This window comes from Dermacentor albipictus, chromosome 3 (assembly GCF_038994185.2).
Source record: "Dermacentor albipictus isolate Rhodes 1998 colony chromosome 3, USDA_Dalb.pri_finalv2, whole genome shotgun sequence".
Taxonomy (NCBI): domain Eukaryota; kingdom Metazoa; phylum Arthropoda; class Arachnida; order Ixodida; family Ixodidae; genus Dermacentor; species Dermacentor albipictus.
The window spans coordinates 33,845,929-33,865,587 of NC_091823.1; the positions used below are offsets into that span (position 1 = coordinate 33,845,929).

The 19,659-nt window shown below is 50.3% G+C and overlaps 1 protein-coding gene across 2 annotated transcripts in view; it reads left to right on the forward strand.

Moving 5' to 3' along the window:
• LOC135902913 (leucine-rich repeat-containing protein 24-like) overlaps positions 1–19,659 on the forward strand; it is a 220,766-nt gene that overhangs the window by 197,351 nt on the left and 3,756 nt on the right. The window contains exons 1-4 of one of the 2 annotated variants that reach the window (XM_065433248.2): positions 11,504–11,719; positions 12,518–12,837; positions 14,458–14,910; positions 17,100–17,350. In XM_065433248.2, the coding sequence (XP_065289320.1) occupies positions 12,601–12,837; positions 14,458–14,910; positions 17,100–17,350 (941 nt within the window). In that variant the 5' untranslated portion in view covers positions 11,504–11,719; positions 12,518–12,600. Of the gene's footprint in view, positions 1–11,503; positions 11,720–12,517; positions 12,838–14,457; positions 14,911–17,099; positions 17,351–19,659 lie in introns of those variants that run through there. The other variant, XM_065433246.2, reaches the window with a different exon arrangement.

Here is a 19,659-nt window from a genome sequence, read left to right on the forward strand (position 1 = left end):
CTGACCTAATTCGTCATATGCAGTGTCTCTTCTTCTATATGTAGTGCTTCTAAGAATAAAGATAGGAAAGAAAAAATAAAGAGAAGACGAACTATAGGAGCTCTACATGTAAATTTCTTTCTGCGAATTTTATACAATCCTATGGCTTTATGACGTGGCACTTCTCCTCGACTTGTGTTTGTAGACTTTCTGCTAAGAATTGGTTTGGAAGTGTAGTATGTACCACAAGCAAACAATATGAAATGGAAGCATTAACGACTTCTGTCAGATGCAAACAACAGGTATGAGAGCGCAAGGAAGTCTATAAAAATGCGAAAGGAATCTATTTCACGTCTTTAAACTGTCTTAACTGTTGAGAAGGCTTTCTTGGTCACGACAATGTCTACAAAAGGCGTCGGGAAACACCCTCATCATAACGTTTGCATAAAAAAAAAGACAATGAAAAAGAATCCTACTCAGTAGCCGCCTTTGCACCGTTATCTGCTGAGGCACACGCCATCTGCTCTAGCATTGAGCTGCGGAATTTCTTTTTTCATTTTTTTTTCTCTCAAGGATACGGTATTAGCAAAAATGGGTGTTACGGTACTTAACACAGCTTAGGATGGCTTAGAGAAATAGATCGCAATGCCCTGAAAAGGGATGCGCTCCACATCTGTTGCGCCGGCAAGATGTACGAGAGGGGGATTACCTCCCAAGATTTCGTAAAAGAAAGAAAGGAGAGGAAAAAGAAGGAGGAGCAGGAGATGGTTCTTCACGCGTCGTTGAAGCTGATGTGCGCAAAGCGCAGATCTTTGTTGCGTTTGTTCAGCACCTGTCAGTCGAGAGCTGAAAAACAAGGAACACATCAATGGAAGCTTCTTGCATTGGTTCATCCCCGTATATCTCGGCAAAACTGGCAAAAGCAAACCGGCGTACATGCACTAGTGCTTTGGCGTCGACTCATGAGTTGTCGTCCCCACCCCTCCCCCTCAGCGGTGAGGTTCCCGCTCTTCGGTCATGAAGCACTGTGTAAGCTAAGTAAATAGCATCGGCTTACCAAGTTCCATTTTATACAGAGCCATTTACAGAACAATTCACTATATACTGGTTCAATAAACAATCGCAGCGCCGCTAGTCGTGGTGGAGCTGCTCACAGTAGCTGCAACACGAGGAAACGTGTTTGTTAAGGACGGCAAACTTCGCGAACTCTGCTACCCGATGGGCCGACCAGCGCGCTCAATCAGAAAAGAGAGACCGTATAGCGGCAGCCCGGTTGGCAGTCAGCAAAGCACCGAAGAAGCAAGCGAGCACGCCCGAAAAGCAGTCGCACGAGAAGCACTCAACGCTGCGAAGGGCCCAGGGAAAACGTGCGCGGATTTTCTTTCCGCGCAGCCGGACAGCAAGGCCAGCCGAATCAGTCACGCCCGCGAGTTAAACAGCCGCCGCAGTGACGGCGCCCTCCCCCATTAGCGTGCTAGAAGCGGGGGCGAAGGCTGGGATTGGCTTGGCTGCTGGAATGGGTTGCGACAATTCGTGCGGCGAGGGTTCGCTTCCCCGCACTGACGGTGGCCGCGCGGTGGAAGCTCGCCCAAGCGAAACGCCCGGCTCTCGGAGCACGGAACAACACAAGTCTCACGAACACCAGCGCGTTCCAACTCTTACTACAACTCGCGGAGAGACTGCGTGCCGTCGGCTCTCTTTAAAGAACCGGTAGCAGCAGCAACAGCAGCAGCAGGCAGTGCAAGAAACAGAGCGGCATATAGCGACAACGCTAGCGGCGCCGATAGCCGTGGAAGCTGAAGGAAAGCCGCGGACTCTGTCGTCTGAGAGCGCGTGGAGAGGTTCTCGCGCAGACAGCGAGCGACTGTGCCGGCTCAACTGCTCTACGCTTCACTGGGCAGGACCCGGCGAGTTTAATGGACTTGCCTGGTTGGGGACTCCGGGGCCTCTCCTGCTCCTCGGCGCGGGCCTTATTAGGCACTTGCTCGCGGCCGCCAGTGGCAGTCCGAAGTGATTTTCCTTTGTGCGAAGATAAAAGAAAAAAAAACTTAGCGAGAACTCTCTTCTCTGCAGCAACACCGCTTCACTTCTCGTGCGATTGCGTCACACGGAGTGCGCGTGACACGGGAGCCGCGAACGCTCGCACGCACCCTCCGAGAAAGAAACGTCGCCTCGGGAAACGAGAGGAGAAGACGTGAGCTATCTCGGCGAGGGGTGCTAAAGAAAAAAAAAAGAGAAAAAGAAAGAAGCATCGAAAGAAAGGACTGTCGCTTTTCAACTCGCGTGCGTGTGCTGCCATAAAGCATTAGTTCCCGCCTGGCAGGTTTTTTGGCTGGCTCCGAAACTAGGAAGAAAAGGGAAAAAATAAATAAAGATTATGCCTGTTTCGTGCTTCTCCTCCTTTTTTAATATTTAAAAAAAAACGTTTATCTGAGGTGCCACCCGTCGTTTTCTATGAAGCGGCACTGCGTTTTGAAGGCTATTAAGAATAAAATATTAACGGGGATGAACGTCTGCGCCTAACTAGGAAGTGTCCAACGTCTTAACGAGACGAGCCTCGCTCGCATTTAATTTTGACCAATGGAGAGGAACTTCATTTTCCCGAATGAACGAAAATTTTATTATATTTGACGTTCGCGTAGAGACAGATTATCTTCGCCAGGGAATCGCGATCGCATTGCTTCTGCCCGTGCTCGTCTCAGGACTGACGGCTGGCAAACTTTCAGAGCGAATTTGAGTGCAGGCGACCGTAGAGGCAGCCAGATAAACGGCTGCCACGTTAAGTAAAAAAAAAAGAATAGACAGAAAACACATTTTACGAAATGCAACACTGCGAGCCAACCGTTCAAAGCGAAGGTTTCTTTGCCTCTTCCTCGGGCTTGGACTTTCGTCGTCGTTTCCGAGCCTGATATACTCATGGACATGCATAGAAAACTTGGGCCACTGGGTGTGGGGCCGAACAGACAACTTCTGCACTTGGTATGTACTACGAGTGGGCATGTAGCACAACGGATACGAAGCCTTAAATGTATTTACATACGTGCACATCTTGACGTTCGCTGTGCTGAACAACCCGAGCGAGCGCTGTTGACCCCGCGCATCGACTAAGTTCCCGCGCCACCAACACGCTGACGTACTTCTTCCGCAGCTCGTGCATTACCTACAGGCTTTCCGAGAACCCTTATGGACAAAAGGAACGCGAGCAAGTTAGTGCCAACAAAAACGCGGTCTTTCGTTTTATTACTTTCCCTACTTCGCGTCATGTCGGGAGCACTTCACGGTTCTGCTTCGTATGCCTTTAGGTTCACCCTTGCGCTGGCTTTCGTGACAGTATAAGCAGCAGTGCAAGCGGAAATCCTACTCCGCAGATATTACTTCATATAATACTTCAGATATGAGATGCAGTAGCGTAGCCTGCCAGCAACGCATGGAAGGACGTGGCAGCAGACGACGACGTAACTTGACTCAGGGAGCACACTCCGGAAATGACGGGACAACATATCGTGCATAAACGCGCTTAGCAGGCCTTGAAGGCCTCGCTAAGTCGGCCTTGCTTTGATAGCATGCGAGTTTGTTGCATAATTCAACGAAGTGACGAGTTTCTCAAACCTGGCAGGAGTCATTCGGACGATCTAGATTTCCGAATCACAGTTGTACTGAATGTAGGTTTCGAAGTCCCACTTAAATTTAAATCTATGCATACCATTAAGGCGACTTCGAAAAGCTGTACATGATCATGCGTAAGGTGAACAAGTCTTAACCCCAATCTGCCAAGGTTAAAACAGGTACTGACCTTTCCCGAGCTCCTGTACACGCGTTCAAATCCATTCGCCACTTCGGATTCGTAATAAGGCCATTTTAATTTCCGTCCATCGGCACTGCCCTTTTTGAACTGTAGGCGTAATATTTTCTCACTTTTGCCGCGTTGTTTATGTTATGTGCCATTAACGAGCATTTTTAAGCACCGAACATGCCTGCATATGAACATTCACGTTTATATAAATCCGCCGCATGACATGCAGGTAGTTCACGGGTCACCATGGTTGGGAAAAGCGGCCGCACTATACGCGCCGCATCATGGGGGACCACTTCAGCGGTTCCTCGAACTCGTCTCTCTGCGAGCGCTAATCACATTGGTGTTTTCAACTTTCGTTTTCTCGAGCGAACGCACGGAACCTGCACCAAAAAAGAAATCACCGAAAGCAAGAAAGCGACACATAACGTTATATCTACTTAGTGGGCGAGCATTAATAGCGGCATACCTGGTGCGCCCTCCAGCTTCGTTTCTCACGAGTTGCGTACGGCCCCTCCCAGCTTGGTTCAATGGTCGCGCCGCAAACGGCGATCTTCTTTTTCGCGCCTCTGATGGCGGCGAGCATGCGCGCGCCTGTGAGGTGCGCCGCAGAGGAGGAGCACGTATACGACAACTCGAGTCTGCGGCGATTTGGATGGGCCATTTCGGGCACTCTTGTAATGACACAATTGAAGAAAACTTGATTATGAGAACCTAATGACCCGGCCCATTATTAGCGCTGCTTCCTATACAGCCACGCGGCACGGCTCCTGGAAATTAGGGACGCGCCAGTCCGCCATTGCCCGTTTCTCTCTTCATTCCCGAAGCAATCAGTGCGTTCACTGGCGTTGTTGCCTCTCGCCGCGTCGGGCTTCTGCAGACCTCGAGCTGCGCTGTACGATTGCTGTGACCAGTAGTGGCTGTGCGCTCTTAGGAGCGGTGAACATGGAAGGTATTAAAGCACAAAGCCTATATACTATACGTGTATACACGAGCAGATCGAACAGGAACCGATCCCGCTGTCGAGAGCAGACGCAGCAGGGAAACTTCGAGTGCTTGCATACGATGCCGTACAATCGTTGTGGAACACACGTCTACATCGACTGCACCCCTGACTGCAACTTCATGCAGCCTTTACGTGGACTATGCCGACGCGAGACAACGGTACTTTGCCGACTGTGGCTTGGCGTCGCATTTACGAAGTCGTTTGCTTTCCGCATCGGATGGGAGGACCGTGCTGCGTTCGACGGCTGCGACGACAAGGAAACTGTCGAACACGTTCTTTGTCATTGTCCCCGATACAGCGCACACAGGCAGTCACTTGCGACTGCGCTGGCGCGTCTTGGCATCAGGCCACTTTCGAGGCAGACAGTACTGGAACGCCGACCTATACAGTCATCGTACCACAAGATAGTCAAGGCTCTCTCTCTCTCTCTCTCTCTCTGTCTACCTCTCTACTACGCATGTTTGCATCTTCATATACAGGGTGTTTCACGCAACTTGAAGGTCGTTAACTATTGCTGAATGAAACCAACGACGTGTGGTTTTCCGTCAGGTGGCGCTCCCAAGTGTATTTTTATACTCCGCTTACTTAGTTAAAAAAATAAGATCAATTATACAAATTTTTGAACATTCACTCTAGTGCCAAGTGCGTTCCATTACGTTGTAAAGGGGATTCAGCAAGGACCGATCCATTTTTTTTTTTTGCGACAACGCACGTTCTGCGTGGTGATTTCTTCCGGCGTTTAAAGAAAGCCCGCGAAATATGGAATGAAACCGTGTGACTGCGCTCATGCGCTATCGTATTGCAGCGCTCTCAACCGTGCTTCGTGCGAAAGAACCGTGCGCGCGGACCGTGGTGAAGTGAGTGGTCACGGCTTTACGCATCGGCTTCACATTGCGTCAGATAAGTCCACCTGTCGAAACGTTGGCTCCCGCCTTTACCCTCATCTCGCTTTGCTCATCGTCTTCAAATTCTCATCGTCTTCAAATTCCATCCGCCGCTCTCCCCGTGTTTTCCCAGCACCTCTGACGGTGGCACGCGGAAAGTTAGTGCCGTCGTCCCTGATAAGCGATAGGCTCGAAGCACGGTTGAGAGCGCACGCTGCAATACGATAGCACATGATCTCAGTCACATGCCTTTATTTCATGTATTTCGCGGGCTTTCCTTAAACGTCCCCCCTCCCCCCCCCCCCCCAAAGAAAAAAATCACCACGCAGCATGTAAGTTGCCACAAAAAATTGGATCGGTCCTTTCTGAATCCCCTCTACAACGTAAGGAAGCGCACTTGGCCCTAAGGTGAATATTTAAAATTTTAAATAACTGATCTCAGGTAATTAACTAATTCACCGGAATATTACAAAAAAAGTATATTGAGGCGCGCCACATGACGGCAAAACATATGTCGTTGGTTTCACCCAGCTGCGGCTAACCACTTTTTCAAAATCCTTGGTTCAGGTTAGGTGAAACGCCCTGTATATATTAAGTTATTGTTTTACACGTAGTTTACAGTTAACGAACGTTCTTATGAGGAAAAAATTATAAATTGTTCAAGGGCTCAACCTAATCGGTCCGTTCTCTAAAGGTTCGGAATCAGGGGTTGAAACAGTAATTCTTTTTTCTTCGCAAGGGCTGTTCGCAGTTAGCCGGCCGACTTCGCTATAGCACAGTAAAACATCCTGTTCACTCAGTGGTTCTGATTTTTCCCATCTTACCATCTTTGATCTTACCACTTAGAAGTTAAAATTGAATAGCTGATGGGGACAAGTTAGGCTTTCTTTTCTGGCGACCATTTCTTGCAAGAAAGCCTGACGACACGAACAAAACTGTGACATAAACGTTCATACCTATAACTGTCAATCTCCCGAGTCAGCTATTTCAGTTCGCACACCAAGCGTTCAGAATTAGTGCACAGTTTTTTCAACTGCGTCTTCTCTTGGTGCAGATGAGGTTTGAGCTCACTGCTGGGCACAGCAAAGAAAAAAAAAAGAAAAAGAAAATACCTCTCTTATGGTGAGGTTGCTAGGCATGGGCGAATGCATCGTTAAGGTTGCAAAAAGATATTCTGCGTTATATGCCGTGACGAGTTGCTGGCATCCGTTCTTGCAGAAAGTTGGAGCGCAAGAAATATTTTATGAATGCAGATACATGCGCAGCGCACCGTAAAGTACTCGTAGTCGTGGTCGTTCTCTGTGGCCCCAGACTTTAGAGAAACGAATGACTCAGTATTACTGCTTCCGTTTCATTCTTGATTTGCAATCATATGACAATGCAGTTAATAATGACATTGCGTTATAGGAAGTTTACCGAATATTTCTTCTCACCGAAGGAGTTTTGTTGTTACCATTAAAGAAGCCACGCGCCCGGCGTTACTACACAGATGATTAAACTTCAAAATGGCAAAAAAGATGAGAAACCTTTGTACTTCAGACAGTTGGTGGCGTATGGTGTAAGCATGCATGCTATATTTCACACACACACACACACACACACACACACAAACACACACGCACACGCACACACACACACACACACACACACACACACGCACACACGCACGCACGCACGCACGCACGCACGCACGCACGCACACACATCTTTTCGTCCACTTTCATTTCCCTTTTATTTTGTGACTTTCTACATTTCAACTTGAGCCACAGCTAATTTCCCCGACGCTATGCTTGCCTGGTTGGCTTTATATGGTCATGATTCACTAAATTCGTGCCCCCCCCCCCTCGGTTTTCCTTCTTTTCTCGCATATATATATATATATATATATACCGAACCGAGTATGAGGAAACATGGTGCCTGGAGAACGACCGCGATGGCTCATAATCGTGCGACGCCGCCATGCGAATGAGTTTCGTTCGCTTGTTCAGCGTCTGTACCTAATTTTTCTCCACACACGGCGTCTCTTGGGCATAGACGCGCGCTGAGATCAAATATTGGCTCCTCCAATGCGCCCGACTCCGTTAAGCGGCGCCTCACTCGCTTGTCTCCCGACTTCGGCACGAATTCTGCTTCTATACCGCCACCGCCCACGACGACGCCAAGTTTATCCGGAACGGCTTCCACCACTGCACGCCTCATTTCCGCCCGGTTCGTCCTAGAGCCGACAATATTAGCAAGTTCACACAGCCAACGATCGCGGACGACGCACGTATCTACGCGAGTCACGGACCCGACAGTCCCGCGCTCGACCCTGCCTCTACTTCCGACCCGTCGCAGTTGTCGAGCAGCGTGACGAGACCTGTGCGCCCGACTGCCGCTATACACCCGTCACTCCCAATCGGAGCTGTGAAATGAGGCGTCACGATTTGAGCTCAAAGTAATACAGGCGGCTGGCTGCGTCTCGGAAGCGGTGTCGGTCCGTGTCCGGTCGCGGCGACCTTGGCGACATCACTTGCGCAGGGCTGTCACGCGTTCGGGGTCCGTGTCTTGCGAGCCGTCAAAGGCATTCGAAAGGCCGTTGCGCTTTGACACGGAGACGGATCGTGCACTGCGTGTGACGCCACGGAGCGGGCCTCTGCCACCGCGTTCACGACGAACTGTGGGAACGGCTAGCTTGGTGCTTCTCCGGTTTGTATACTCGCGGTAGCATGCAGAGTTGGAAAGGGATGGTCGTCAGGCTTTTGTGGCTGTCACAGGGGGTCACCCTTTCGCACTAGCAAAAAGGCGCGAGAAACTGCGCATAAGTACGATCCACTAGCGTGATTTTGCGAGGAGCATCGACCACGATACATTAAAAAAAACGCGCGTACGATCCCTATAATGCGGCTATCATAATAGGCGCAGGTAAAAGTTGCAGCGCGGGGTCAGCAAATCTTCAAGTCGTCTAGTTGTTCTTAATTTTTGACTTTGGTTGGACGGAATCTCATCTAGCAAGAGTGCCGCTCTGTTGATATCTGTGAGCCATACTAAGCTGCCGTCCTTTATTTTTTAACCACAAGCAGTACTGGTGTGAGTACTTAGGCAGCGACCGCGGTGTCTGGAAATCGCGGCAGCAACGGACGGAGTAAGAGAAAGACAGCGCCGCTCAGCGCCAGATGGCCTGGCTGCGGCGCAGGAAGGCCCGTTCAGCAGATATGGCCTACGCGTCGCGCGTGCGGCGAACCAGCTCGGATACGAAAACACGGCTAGCTCGCACGAAGGCGTCGTCGTGGAGTACCGTTTTCTGTTCAGCGCAAAAAAAAAAAAAGAAAAGGCCATACCGTTGTTCCCGGACCCTCGACAAACGCTATAGCACTCCGCCACCGCGCACAGATTGTCCTCGCAAGGGCCCGTGATTTCGTTCTCACGCAAACGCGCGTACCAGACGGGACGGGAGGGGGGGAAGGCGCATTAGAGCTACAGCCTGTGTCGTGAAGCCGCCAAGCACACGCGGTTGCATGGGCTCCTTTATTCCAACTCGCGCAAGGCTCTGACACGTACGCGCACACACGCACACCACGCGTACACAAGGCGGGCGTCGGTAGGCTGGGTGCAGGCCTGGTGCGCAGCGTTCAAACCCTTATCGCCGCTTAATTTGGAGGCCAGCCGCGGTTGGGACCGCTTGCCCAGGCGCGCGCGCGAGCGGGTCGCGTTTAATTAGAGGCCCCTCCTCTCCGGCGTTGAACGGGCCTTATCTGCCGCACCGCGGGCGACCGCGCAGCGCGAGGAGACCGTCGTCTACCCGGCCGGCCTGCTTGTGGCTCCGCTGTGGTCGCAACCCCCGCACCGGGAACCGCACCGTGCCTCCGCCGACGTCCGCGTCTCTCGCGATAGCGGCCGCTGCACTGCCCTGTATGCGCACTGCTCCCGCAGTGCGCGGCTTCTCCCGCGGCCCCGTTACCCGCGGAAACTGTCGGATGCGACTCCACTCTCGTCCGCCCCCGCCCCCCTGAACCCTGCCTTTCTCTACAGCATGTGTCATTAAAACAAGGCATCGTGGTGGAAGCTGGAGCTGCCGTCATCTAACCGACGACGGGAGTCGCTGAGCAGATCCCGCGCTATAGAGAGCCCGTTCGCGTGATTAGCAATTTTCCTTGTTGTTGGCATAAGGCCGCGTAAAGGACGAGGGAGGTGACGAGGAAGAAAGCTGACTAACAACTAAACCATGATGTCCGCTTGACAGGCAAAATGCCTGTTGGAAAGTTATACAATAGACATCCTTGAGTAGGCGGAAATTAATGAAGGAACACAAATACATAACTACAGGTACAAGGCAGCCTCTTGGAATTGAAGTAGCAAGAAATGAGGCGATAGGCAGACAGAATGCAGACGCCACAAGATACGTTTTAGGAGATACATGTGGGGTGCAGAATAAGGAATACGCGAACTTGGTGTAAAAATTTGCATTTCGTCTGGCTGTTCTACCACAGGTTCTCACTTCGCCCTTTAACGCCTCACCGGTCTGCGTATAGAAATGGCTGATATGTTTCAATTATACAACAAAGCTTTGTTTCAACTAACTGAAGTGATCTTCTAGAAAGTCTTATGAACTACCTAGAGGTCTTTGCAAAGGGCTCAAAACATTTTAATTTTATACTACTGCTAGCCAGCGTAAGAAGAACTTCTTTTTAGGAAACGTCCTTTTTACATAGAAGTGCTCTAAAGGACTTTTGTAGATCTTTCGAGTACCCGTGATAACAGCAAAACAGGATGGTACGGTTGCAATAAGACAGCGCTGCTAGAAAAGTCTGCAGTCACTAGATCATCTACAGACTACGTAAGTTATAAAAGTCCATATAAAAGCTATAAGGTCATACTATCACACAGAAATTATGAAACCGTGGTCTAGCACTTCTACGGAACCATTACCAGTGTAATGGATGTCGATAGACTGTCTGTGGGCAATAAGAAAAAAAAAACTGTGAGAAAGGCTGAAGGCTATAGGCTGAAGGAGCCTATAAGGCTCCTTCAGCCTCCTCACAGCTGCTTGTAAGAATTCTGTAAAATGGACTATAAACGTTGTGTAAATGGCGTAAAATGTACCCTAACATATTGAGCGTATGTCCGTATCTTATTAAAGACGTATATCGCCGCAACGAAAGCTGACCTTTCGAGGTCACTAAAGTTATAGCTCTGACCTTGGTCCGATCAGCATTGTATCAAGTGACAACGGATCTCATGGTGCGTGCCCAGATCTCCAAGTTTGTAGCGTCGGCTGCCTGAACCCACTCTACTACTACGTCGTGCTACGGCGTCGCGCATTCGGCCTCCCTACAGCTGGCGCCAGCTGTAGCCTGCGCAGCGCTGCTCCCTTTTAGTCGGGACGAGCTGGACGCCCGCTCGGCGCTCGGATGCACCCAGAGCGCTCGCGACGATGATGTGGGGGCACCGCGCGCTTGCGGCGTCGACCGACGCCTGGCCGCCCTTTTACCCCCGCCGTGAGCGATTGCCATTGTGTGTCAGGGGCGCGCAGAAAGCAGGCCCACAGCCCTCGTTCGCCATCTCCCTGTCGGCGCATCTCCATTCTTCTCACATCCACGCGCCCCGCGCGTCTTGCTGCTGCTGCTAGGCCTACTGTGCGCGCAATACCGCCAGAGGTCGCACACACCGCCGCCACGCTGCGGTGATTTCGATTGACAAGGAGATAGGGGCGCCTCTCGCAGGCAGGCCCGTCTGGGTGTACGTGCGTGCGCGAATGGCGCCGTGGTGGCGTTGGACGTGCGTTTGCGCGATAATATAAACGACGTTGTCCGGCCGCGCTGGCGGGTCGATAGCGCGCAACCTCTGGCCTGTGTGCTCAGTCGCGGTTCCTTGCTAAAAGGTTTATAGAAGGCGGGAGTAAATTTCAATAAGCGATAGGCGTGCGTCGCGGCGTTGTCACTGCGGCGCCACGTATAGGTCAGCGCTATAATTGTTTCTGTGAAATAAACGCGCGTATCTCTCGTCCATATCTCGCTTCTTTGTGTTGGAAACGGCAGAGCAACACGAACAAGGGCGACAAGAAACACGGGACAACAGGTACTTTCTTTCTTGCTTTTATGGAATTCATTGCTACTTAAGGTGTGGATGACATGCACACAAATCTGTGGCTACTGTGCAAGCTACGGTTGCAAGTTGTAGCTTTTCTTCCTTTTCGCGGGTTTCAGAACACCTCCTCAGTAGTAGTTTCGTTTCATTCTGAAGTACAATCTAGTTCGACGTCCTCGCTGTAGTCTGTTGCGCGAACCAGAATAAACGGCAAGGGCAAAGGGAACGTTCTCAACAGAGGCACGCACGTGTGACTGAGTGACTTTCGTAAGTTTTGCGTGCTTATGGTGGTCATTGCGATCTATATGTCACGCCACTGGCACATATAACCGGCGCATCTGACGTGTTATATCAGTATTAGCTGTTCTGGCATGTAAATTCCCTGAACTTTTCTCATCGTTCTCAAGGGGCTTCCTTAACTGTATGATTCGCCTGCAGCAGAAAAGAGTCATGTGCGAGAAAACTCACTCGTGAACATCACGTGGTGAAACGCCAAGTTCTGTCACAACAATTCACGGGCAATGGTCATTCGTTAAGAGTCGTATGAATGTTGCGCGTGTATACAGTGAATGCCTCACCATAACGCAGTACTGCTTTCTCCGCTAGGTCTCCCACGAACTTCCTGCTAAACGTGCAACGGAATTAGGCTCGCTCCTTGGTTCGTAATGGTGGCCCGGAAGTGGTCTTTGAAGTTCGCAGTTTGACCTGCTGTGGCGTTTGTTTTCGTGCCTTCTCTAAATTGTGCTTCCCGGAGAGATTGAACATCCGTCCGGTGTCGCTGTCACGCAGGTGTGTCGCCAGCACGGCGGGAGCGCGACGATGACGGTGGGAGGAGGGCACTGCTTACCACGAGCGAGTCCCTGCCGCACGTGATGCCTCCGGCAGCAACCATGTGGTGCGCGGCGCTGGCGATGCTGCTCTGCGCCGCGGCGGCCGCGGGTCTCGAGTCGCCCTCGGGCAGCGGCGCGGCCACCTCGTCGTCGTCCTCCTCCTCCTCGGGCCACTGTCCCAGCGCTTGCACCTGCAAGTGGAAAGGCGGCAAGCACACCGCTGAGTGCGTCAGCCAGGGTCTCTTCTCCGTGCCTGTGGGTCTGCCCCCGGGACTACAGGTGAGCACGGGCGCCCGAACCCCCAGTCGTTTTTGTCGTAAATCGTCTCCAGAAACGCTGAGGACGACTAGCGCAACAAGTCGACACAGTCTTAATCCCTGTGCTCTCAAACGACCCTCGACTCGAATCTTATTCCTCCGTTCAACGATGATGATGATGATGATGATGGTGATGGTGATGATGATGATTTATTGACATCACGTTCGGGACGGAGCCGCGAGAAAAAGTTAGCTAGACTGCTTGAGCTAATCAGCTAATCTATACATGCTAGCGGAGGCGTACGCATTTGGGTTGGTTTGTTTATGACTAGTTGGTTCAGTCAAGACATGTTTATCAGTCTAACGTTTTGCCTTCTTCTCCTTAATATTTTCCCTCTACCTTAAAACCTCTATATCTCTAACCTGTACAGTTACATGTGCCCCAAGCAGTTCCGGTTCTGTCGATCCCTTCCCTGATTTTTTTTTCTAACAGTACTCTAAAACACTGTAGACAACGTTTGTTTAAAATGGTAGTCTTTTATTTCCAGGAGCCCGGTGCCACACTCTACTCACAGGTTGAGCGATAGCACACCGAAAACGAGCTGAAGATAAGACATAATGAACTAAGAGCACTGCATGTCATAATCTTGAGCGTCGAGACGGAACAAACGTAGAATAGCGCCTGCGCTTAAAGCATTCCTAAGCTGCGCCACTCCGACCTCGTCAGATAGAAGCTTTTATTGGCTCTACAGTAAATGCGGAGGGCAAAACATACCTGCACTCAAGGTAAAAAGACCGTTTTTGCTATATCGTGCTCTTTCAGTAATGTGAATGCTTCTTCAGATTCTGTAGCCGTACATCGAGGCACGTACCATCTCTTTTACATCTGTTCATCTTTAGTTTTACTTTTCCTGGCCCATTTCCGGGAAATCTTCTTAACAATCCCATTTATTTTTCTCTTTCTTTTCACTCTCTACTTTTTATTCACTCTCTCCCTTTTCTGTATACCTCTCTTTTCCCGTCTTTATTTTTCACTTTCTGTTTCCTTCTTGCCTTTCTTCCTTTGTTATCTTTCTTTCTTTCTTTTCGTAATTTCTTTAGCCGCCCTGGTGGCTATGGAGTTCGAGTACGAGGTCGTCGGTTCGATTCTCGGCCACGGCGGCCGCATTTCTGCGGGAACGAAATCCAAGAACGCTCGTGCACGTTAAACAACTTCTCGTGCTCATAATTACTCAGCAGCGCTTCAGTGAAGCGTCTCGCCCAGCCAACTGTGCAGTTTAAGGACGTTAAACCTTAAGGGTTCCTTTCTTTCCTTCTTTCATTGCTCTCGTTTTCTTTGGTTCTTTATTGCTTCCTTCCTTCCTTCCTTCCTTCCTTCCTTCCTTCGTTCGTTCGTTCGTTCCTTTCTTTCTTTCTTTCTTTCTTTCTTTCTTTCTTTCTTTCTTTCTTTCTTTCTTTCTTTCTTTCTTTCTTTCTTTCTTTCTTTCTTTATTTCTTTCTTTCTTTCTATCTTTCTTTCTTTCTTTCTTTCTTTCTTTCTTTCTTTCTTTCTTTCTTTCTTTCATTTCTCGCTTTCTGAAATTGTGCACATCCACATCGTTGTTGAGTGCCGCTTCCGCAAATGCCCGCCGTCGGACCGCAGGTGATCCACCTGGAGCGGAACAACTTCCACTCGCTGCCCGGCCGCACGTTCCAGGAGCGCGGCCTGGTCAACCTCCAGCGCGTGTTCCTCTCCCAGTGTCGGCTGGGGCGCGTCGCGCGCGACGCCTTCCAGCAGCTCACCAACCTGGTCGAGCTGGACCTCAGCTGGAACCTGCTCACGGCCGTGCCCAGCTCGCCGCTTCGGGGCGTGCCCCACTTGCGGCGGCTGCAGCTCAGCGGCAACCCGATCGCGCAGCTCGAGAACGCCAGCTTCGCGGGCCTCCAGCACCTGACGTACCTGCACCTGTCGCGGTGCCAGCTGCGCTCCATCGAGCCCGGCGCACTCGACGGGCTGCCGGCGCTCGAGTTCCTGCTGCTCGACAACAATCGACTCACCACGCTGCCGGCGCAAGCGGTGTCACCACTTCCGAGGCTCTCGACGCTACATCTGCAGGTATGATATAGACCATATTACGCATCCCTCTGTATTTTTTTTTGCTCTTCGTGCATTGTAATTTCTGTGGAGCTTTGCGCGTTTCTGCTACCTGAGAGGGATGGCGTCTTGTCGTGAATTTAAGAGGACACAACGGGTGAACAGAATAACCTAAGAATACAGCCCAACTTACACCCACAGAACTGCTCTGTTACTATGCGAATCATACTAGCCGCACAACCACGCTCTTCCTTGCTGCGCCGCGCGCGGCCGCGTAGCTACCATATTCCCGATGCTCGACGAGCGTTCGGGCTGGCATGGGCCGCGTGCGTTCGTAGGCGGCGCCGTCGTTTTCACTGCTGGCCGCGTCTGGATCCGCACGCTCGTCGCTGCGTGTCTGTGCAGGAGTCGCGGGGGGGGGGGGGGGGGGGCGTCGACTGCGGATGGACGCCAGGCCAGGCGCAGGTACTTGCCAAAATACCAAAAAAATGTGTTAAAAGGTGTAGGTTTAACTACCCTTTATGGCCTATGCCCTGTACTAAAGTGTTGACTCCGATGATTGGCCCCGAAAAGACTTGATCCTGCACAGAAATGTGGCGAGAAAATACGAGATAAGCGATGTTCAAAGAGCCACTACTTTACTGATCACCACAGCGTATTTATTGGTTTGAAAATAAAGGAATAAGCAGAGTAACGCATGAGTTGTTTCTTCGTCTAGCCGAACCAAATATAGCCAAGCAACAGCAGTTCACCAGGCTAAACAGTGGTTCAACAACTAAAATAAAGGCTAGTATGCTTCGCATCCTGGGCTTAACCTTAGCTAAGCCGCAGCCATTTTTTTCAATCTGTGCTTCCGTGCTCCTGTACTTCTATGCTTCTGTGCTTCTCCAGTTCTCGAGGGATGCCGATGTTCAAAGAAGTTTGTCTTTACCTTGACGGCACGGAAATGAGCGGATGTAGCTGTCTGGAACACCTATATACAAACGCTCTTTGAGTTGGGCAACACTGTACTTGCTACTGTTTAGTGCTGCCACCGGCTCTTCGCACTCTTAGACAAATCTACACCCTTTGGGTCGTATCTTGCCACACAGCAATAATCATCATCTGTCTTGCTTGCGTTTCCTTTCTTGAAAACGCTGCGCTCGCTACTTAAATTTCCTGTCGAGAACGCTCTGTCATGCTGACAACGCACATACCGTTCATGACTTGGAAGTACCGGGCTCGCAGCGTTAAAGAAAGGAAACGCGGATAAGACAGATGGCTGTTATCGTTGTGTGGCAAGATACGACCCAAAGGGTTCAATTTTGTTTCAGAGTGTACAGCCGATCTGCCCCACTACCTTGGGACGTATGAGACCCCGCCACTCATTTTTACTATGCGCATACGGTGCGTTCTAGCAAATTGTCACTAACTATTAAAATACAAGGTTTCAGGCGCAATCATCAGTTCTTGCTGTCCCCAATTTCCGCAAATGTGGCGAACATTATTGCACGATAATCACTCATAAGTTATTTGGCCACCTTAGTGTCGTTAATTCCCTTCACAATTAATGAATTCTGCACACATGCTGCAATTAGGAATCGTAGCTGGTCAGTTCTCAATGCATGTACCCTCTGTAGACCCTGGCCGTTCGCGTCGGTGGCACAGAAGGCCACGAAAGCGCTCTTGAAATGCCTGAGGTCGACTGGTCTTGGGAATCGTGTGTAGACTGGGTGCGAACCTTCCACTGTGCGCGGAACTGTGCTCTCTCTCTCTTTCTTCATCCCAATACCCCGTTCCCCCAATGCAGGGTAGCAAACCGTACGTGCGCCTGTTTAACCTCCCTGCCTTTCCTCTCTATTTATCTTCTTCTCTCTCTCTCTCTCTCTCTCTCTCTCTCTCTATGAGGCTAGCAGCAAGTTTTCAGCAGATCCACCCCTTAAATCACAGACGGAACAGTTTCATGCTCCGCCTAGTTTCTTTATCCCGTAGTGCCTAAAGGGAAGACATAAGAAATCATTTTCTTGCTCTCGCTCTCTCTCTGCCTCTCTCTCTCTCTCTCTCTCTCTCTCTCTTTGGAGGAAAATGATACGCGGGACGCCAGCGCGCAGCATGAAAAACTGTGCCTGCACCAATCCGTATGCCTTGACCTGGCCATTTCGCCTTTGGTCTCTCTCTCTCTCTCTCTCTCTCTCTCTCTCTCTAACACCAGCGATCTGCGTCCCCCGCAGGGCAACCCATGGCAGTGCGACTGCCGGCTGAGCAGCCTGCGCCGGTGGATGCGCACCCGCAACATCCCGCTGGGAGAGCCGCCTCGCTGCGCGGGGCCTCCGCGTCTCGAGTCCGCCTCGTGGGACGAGCTGTCGCTGGAGCAGTTCGCCTGCCCGCCGCAGGTGCATGCCGACTCCCTGGTCAGCGTCCAGGAAGGGCGCAACGCCACGCTCGTGTGCCGTGTGCGCGCCGACCCACCCGCCGTGCTCAGGTATAACCACGTGATTTGTCCCACGGAGGGGAGACAGTCACTGCGGCAGCACCGCGGCACCGCGATTGTAAGCCGAATGAACCGACACAACACGTGATCGTCACGTCAGTACGGTTTTAGAGCTGCACGCTCTGCAGGCAGGCGGAGCTAGGGCGGACCATGCCGAAACAAGTGCCGCGTTGCTTAAAAACTACCGGGAACCAAACATTCTCGGCCAGAACGTCGGGTCTCAGGGGTCACGTGGTGGACCGATAGTGCGGGGGAAAGAAAAAAAGAACCGAAGGGAATGGTTTCGCGGAGAGTTCGCATGCCAAGGCTGGCTACGTTGATGTAATGTCCTCGCCCCCACCCCCTCCCCGGTTTATTCGTTTCATTCGCGGCAAGAGCTGCACGGTATGGTCGGCTCTTGAAGGCCAGCTACACAACGAAACTTTTGGAACGCGCAAATAGCCAAGTTTCAGATGGTGTAGGGATATAGCTGCCTCCGTGCAAAATTTTAACGTTTGAAATATTAGTGGATTCGTCACGAAAAGCAAGCAAACATAGAGGCTTTCGATGCCTAAACTGAAAACGAACGCTGCCATTACCAGTCATCGGAGATGACGCAGAGCCTAGATCGTTGCACGGCCGCTGGACAAAAAAAAAAAAAAAAAAACCGTTGAGAAGCATGCTTTTCGGTATCACCTCCGAGATTAGGTGGTGTCCATAGCGCTAAAAAAATCTCGGAGGCTACGTGCTGGTATTTCCGACACATCCGCTACCCACCAGGGGCACAAGTAGTCGCTAAGGTGCTACTTAAAGACCTTTTGTGAGAAAATTAGATGACTACCGGCCCAGCAGCTATGCCGCGATTGCTTCAATATTGTTTACCACTCTCTTATAACCAATTTTGCCAAGGTTAATTAAATCGATCACCTATTTCATAATTAAGGAATTCACTCAGGCAACTGTTTAGACAGACATACAGTGGCAAAAAAAGATTTATTGCCTAGGCCTTCGGGTCAAAACTAAGCTGCAGTCAGTGCCAAAATAGCAGTATTGTGTTCCTTGAACAGTGAAACATTTAACGGGAAATGTGAGCGTGGGTAGTGTACGTGCTGTGTGCACCGTATTCAGTCGCCATCAAAAGTCAAACTCCAAAGAAAGTGGTTTTGTTGGGCAAGTCGATTGGTGGTACCTTAGGCTGTCATCGCAACTCAAACAAGAAGGACAAAACGGACAATAGCACCCGTACTGTCTTTTCTCCTGTTTTTTTGTTGTTTCTCTCGTATATATGGTGACTTCCACAACATGATTGCATGCGAGGTACGCAGGAAAAGCCCGCGGAAGCCTGGTAAGGCTTACATTATTAATAAAGTAAATAAAAATAAATAAAAGGTGCAGAATCTGTCGTTCAGCAACACTCGCGCGCAATGCAAAAAAAAAAAGAAGAGGAAGAAGAAAGAAGCTCATTGTGATTGAATACCTGGAATGATGATGTCGAAAAGGCCGACGCAACAAACGAAAAAAAAGAAAAAAAAAGAGCTGAACAAACAAAAACGACGATTTTCATTTCATCTTCTCGTCGGTACCAGCGAACAGGTCAATGTGCGTACTGTGAGACAGCCACTGAAACGCAGCTTCGGGACAGCCGTTTCCTGCTGGCCGAACAAGTCTACGCAAAGGAAACGAGCCACTCTTGTCGTTTTAGTCCCCTCGTGTGCTGGCCACATACACTTTTCTTTTCGGTCACTGCAAGATAAAATTTCATCCGCCCAGCGCTGTCGGTTGTCTCAATCCTCCCCCACCAAAAAAAAAAAAAGAAAATATCCTACACTCAAACGAAAACGCGTTATGCTCTCTTCTTTTGCACAAGCTATGCCCCATTATAAACCGCCGGCGGTGCTGCTCACGTATTCATAATCATCGTTTGTTTTTATTCTATTCAACGCGAAGTAAAACAATATACTGACAATCGAAGGACCATCTAAGTGCGCACGCAGTTTAGGCAAACTAAAATTTCTCTCTCTCTCTCTCCTTTTCTCGTACAAGTGGAGCCCATTTTCACTTTTCATATCTCTTTTTTGTCCACCGCTGGCACTGGTGCGAAACAATGACTGCCTCAGTCTACGTATACGCAGTCCTTAAGATATTAAACACGGGAACGATAAAACGTTTAACACACACTCGTCGCCCGCGCACAAAGAGGATACTTTAAGTTGTACGTACTGGATAATCACTTTAGCCGGCATAAATGAACTTGTGCGGCGAAACTAAGAATTAGATTTGGCTTCAGTTTTTTAATGGTTTTGGAGGTAGCGCCCAGGGCG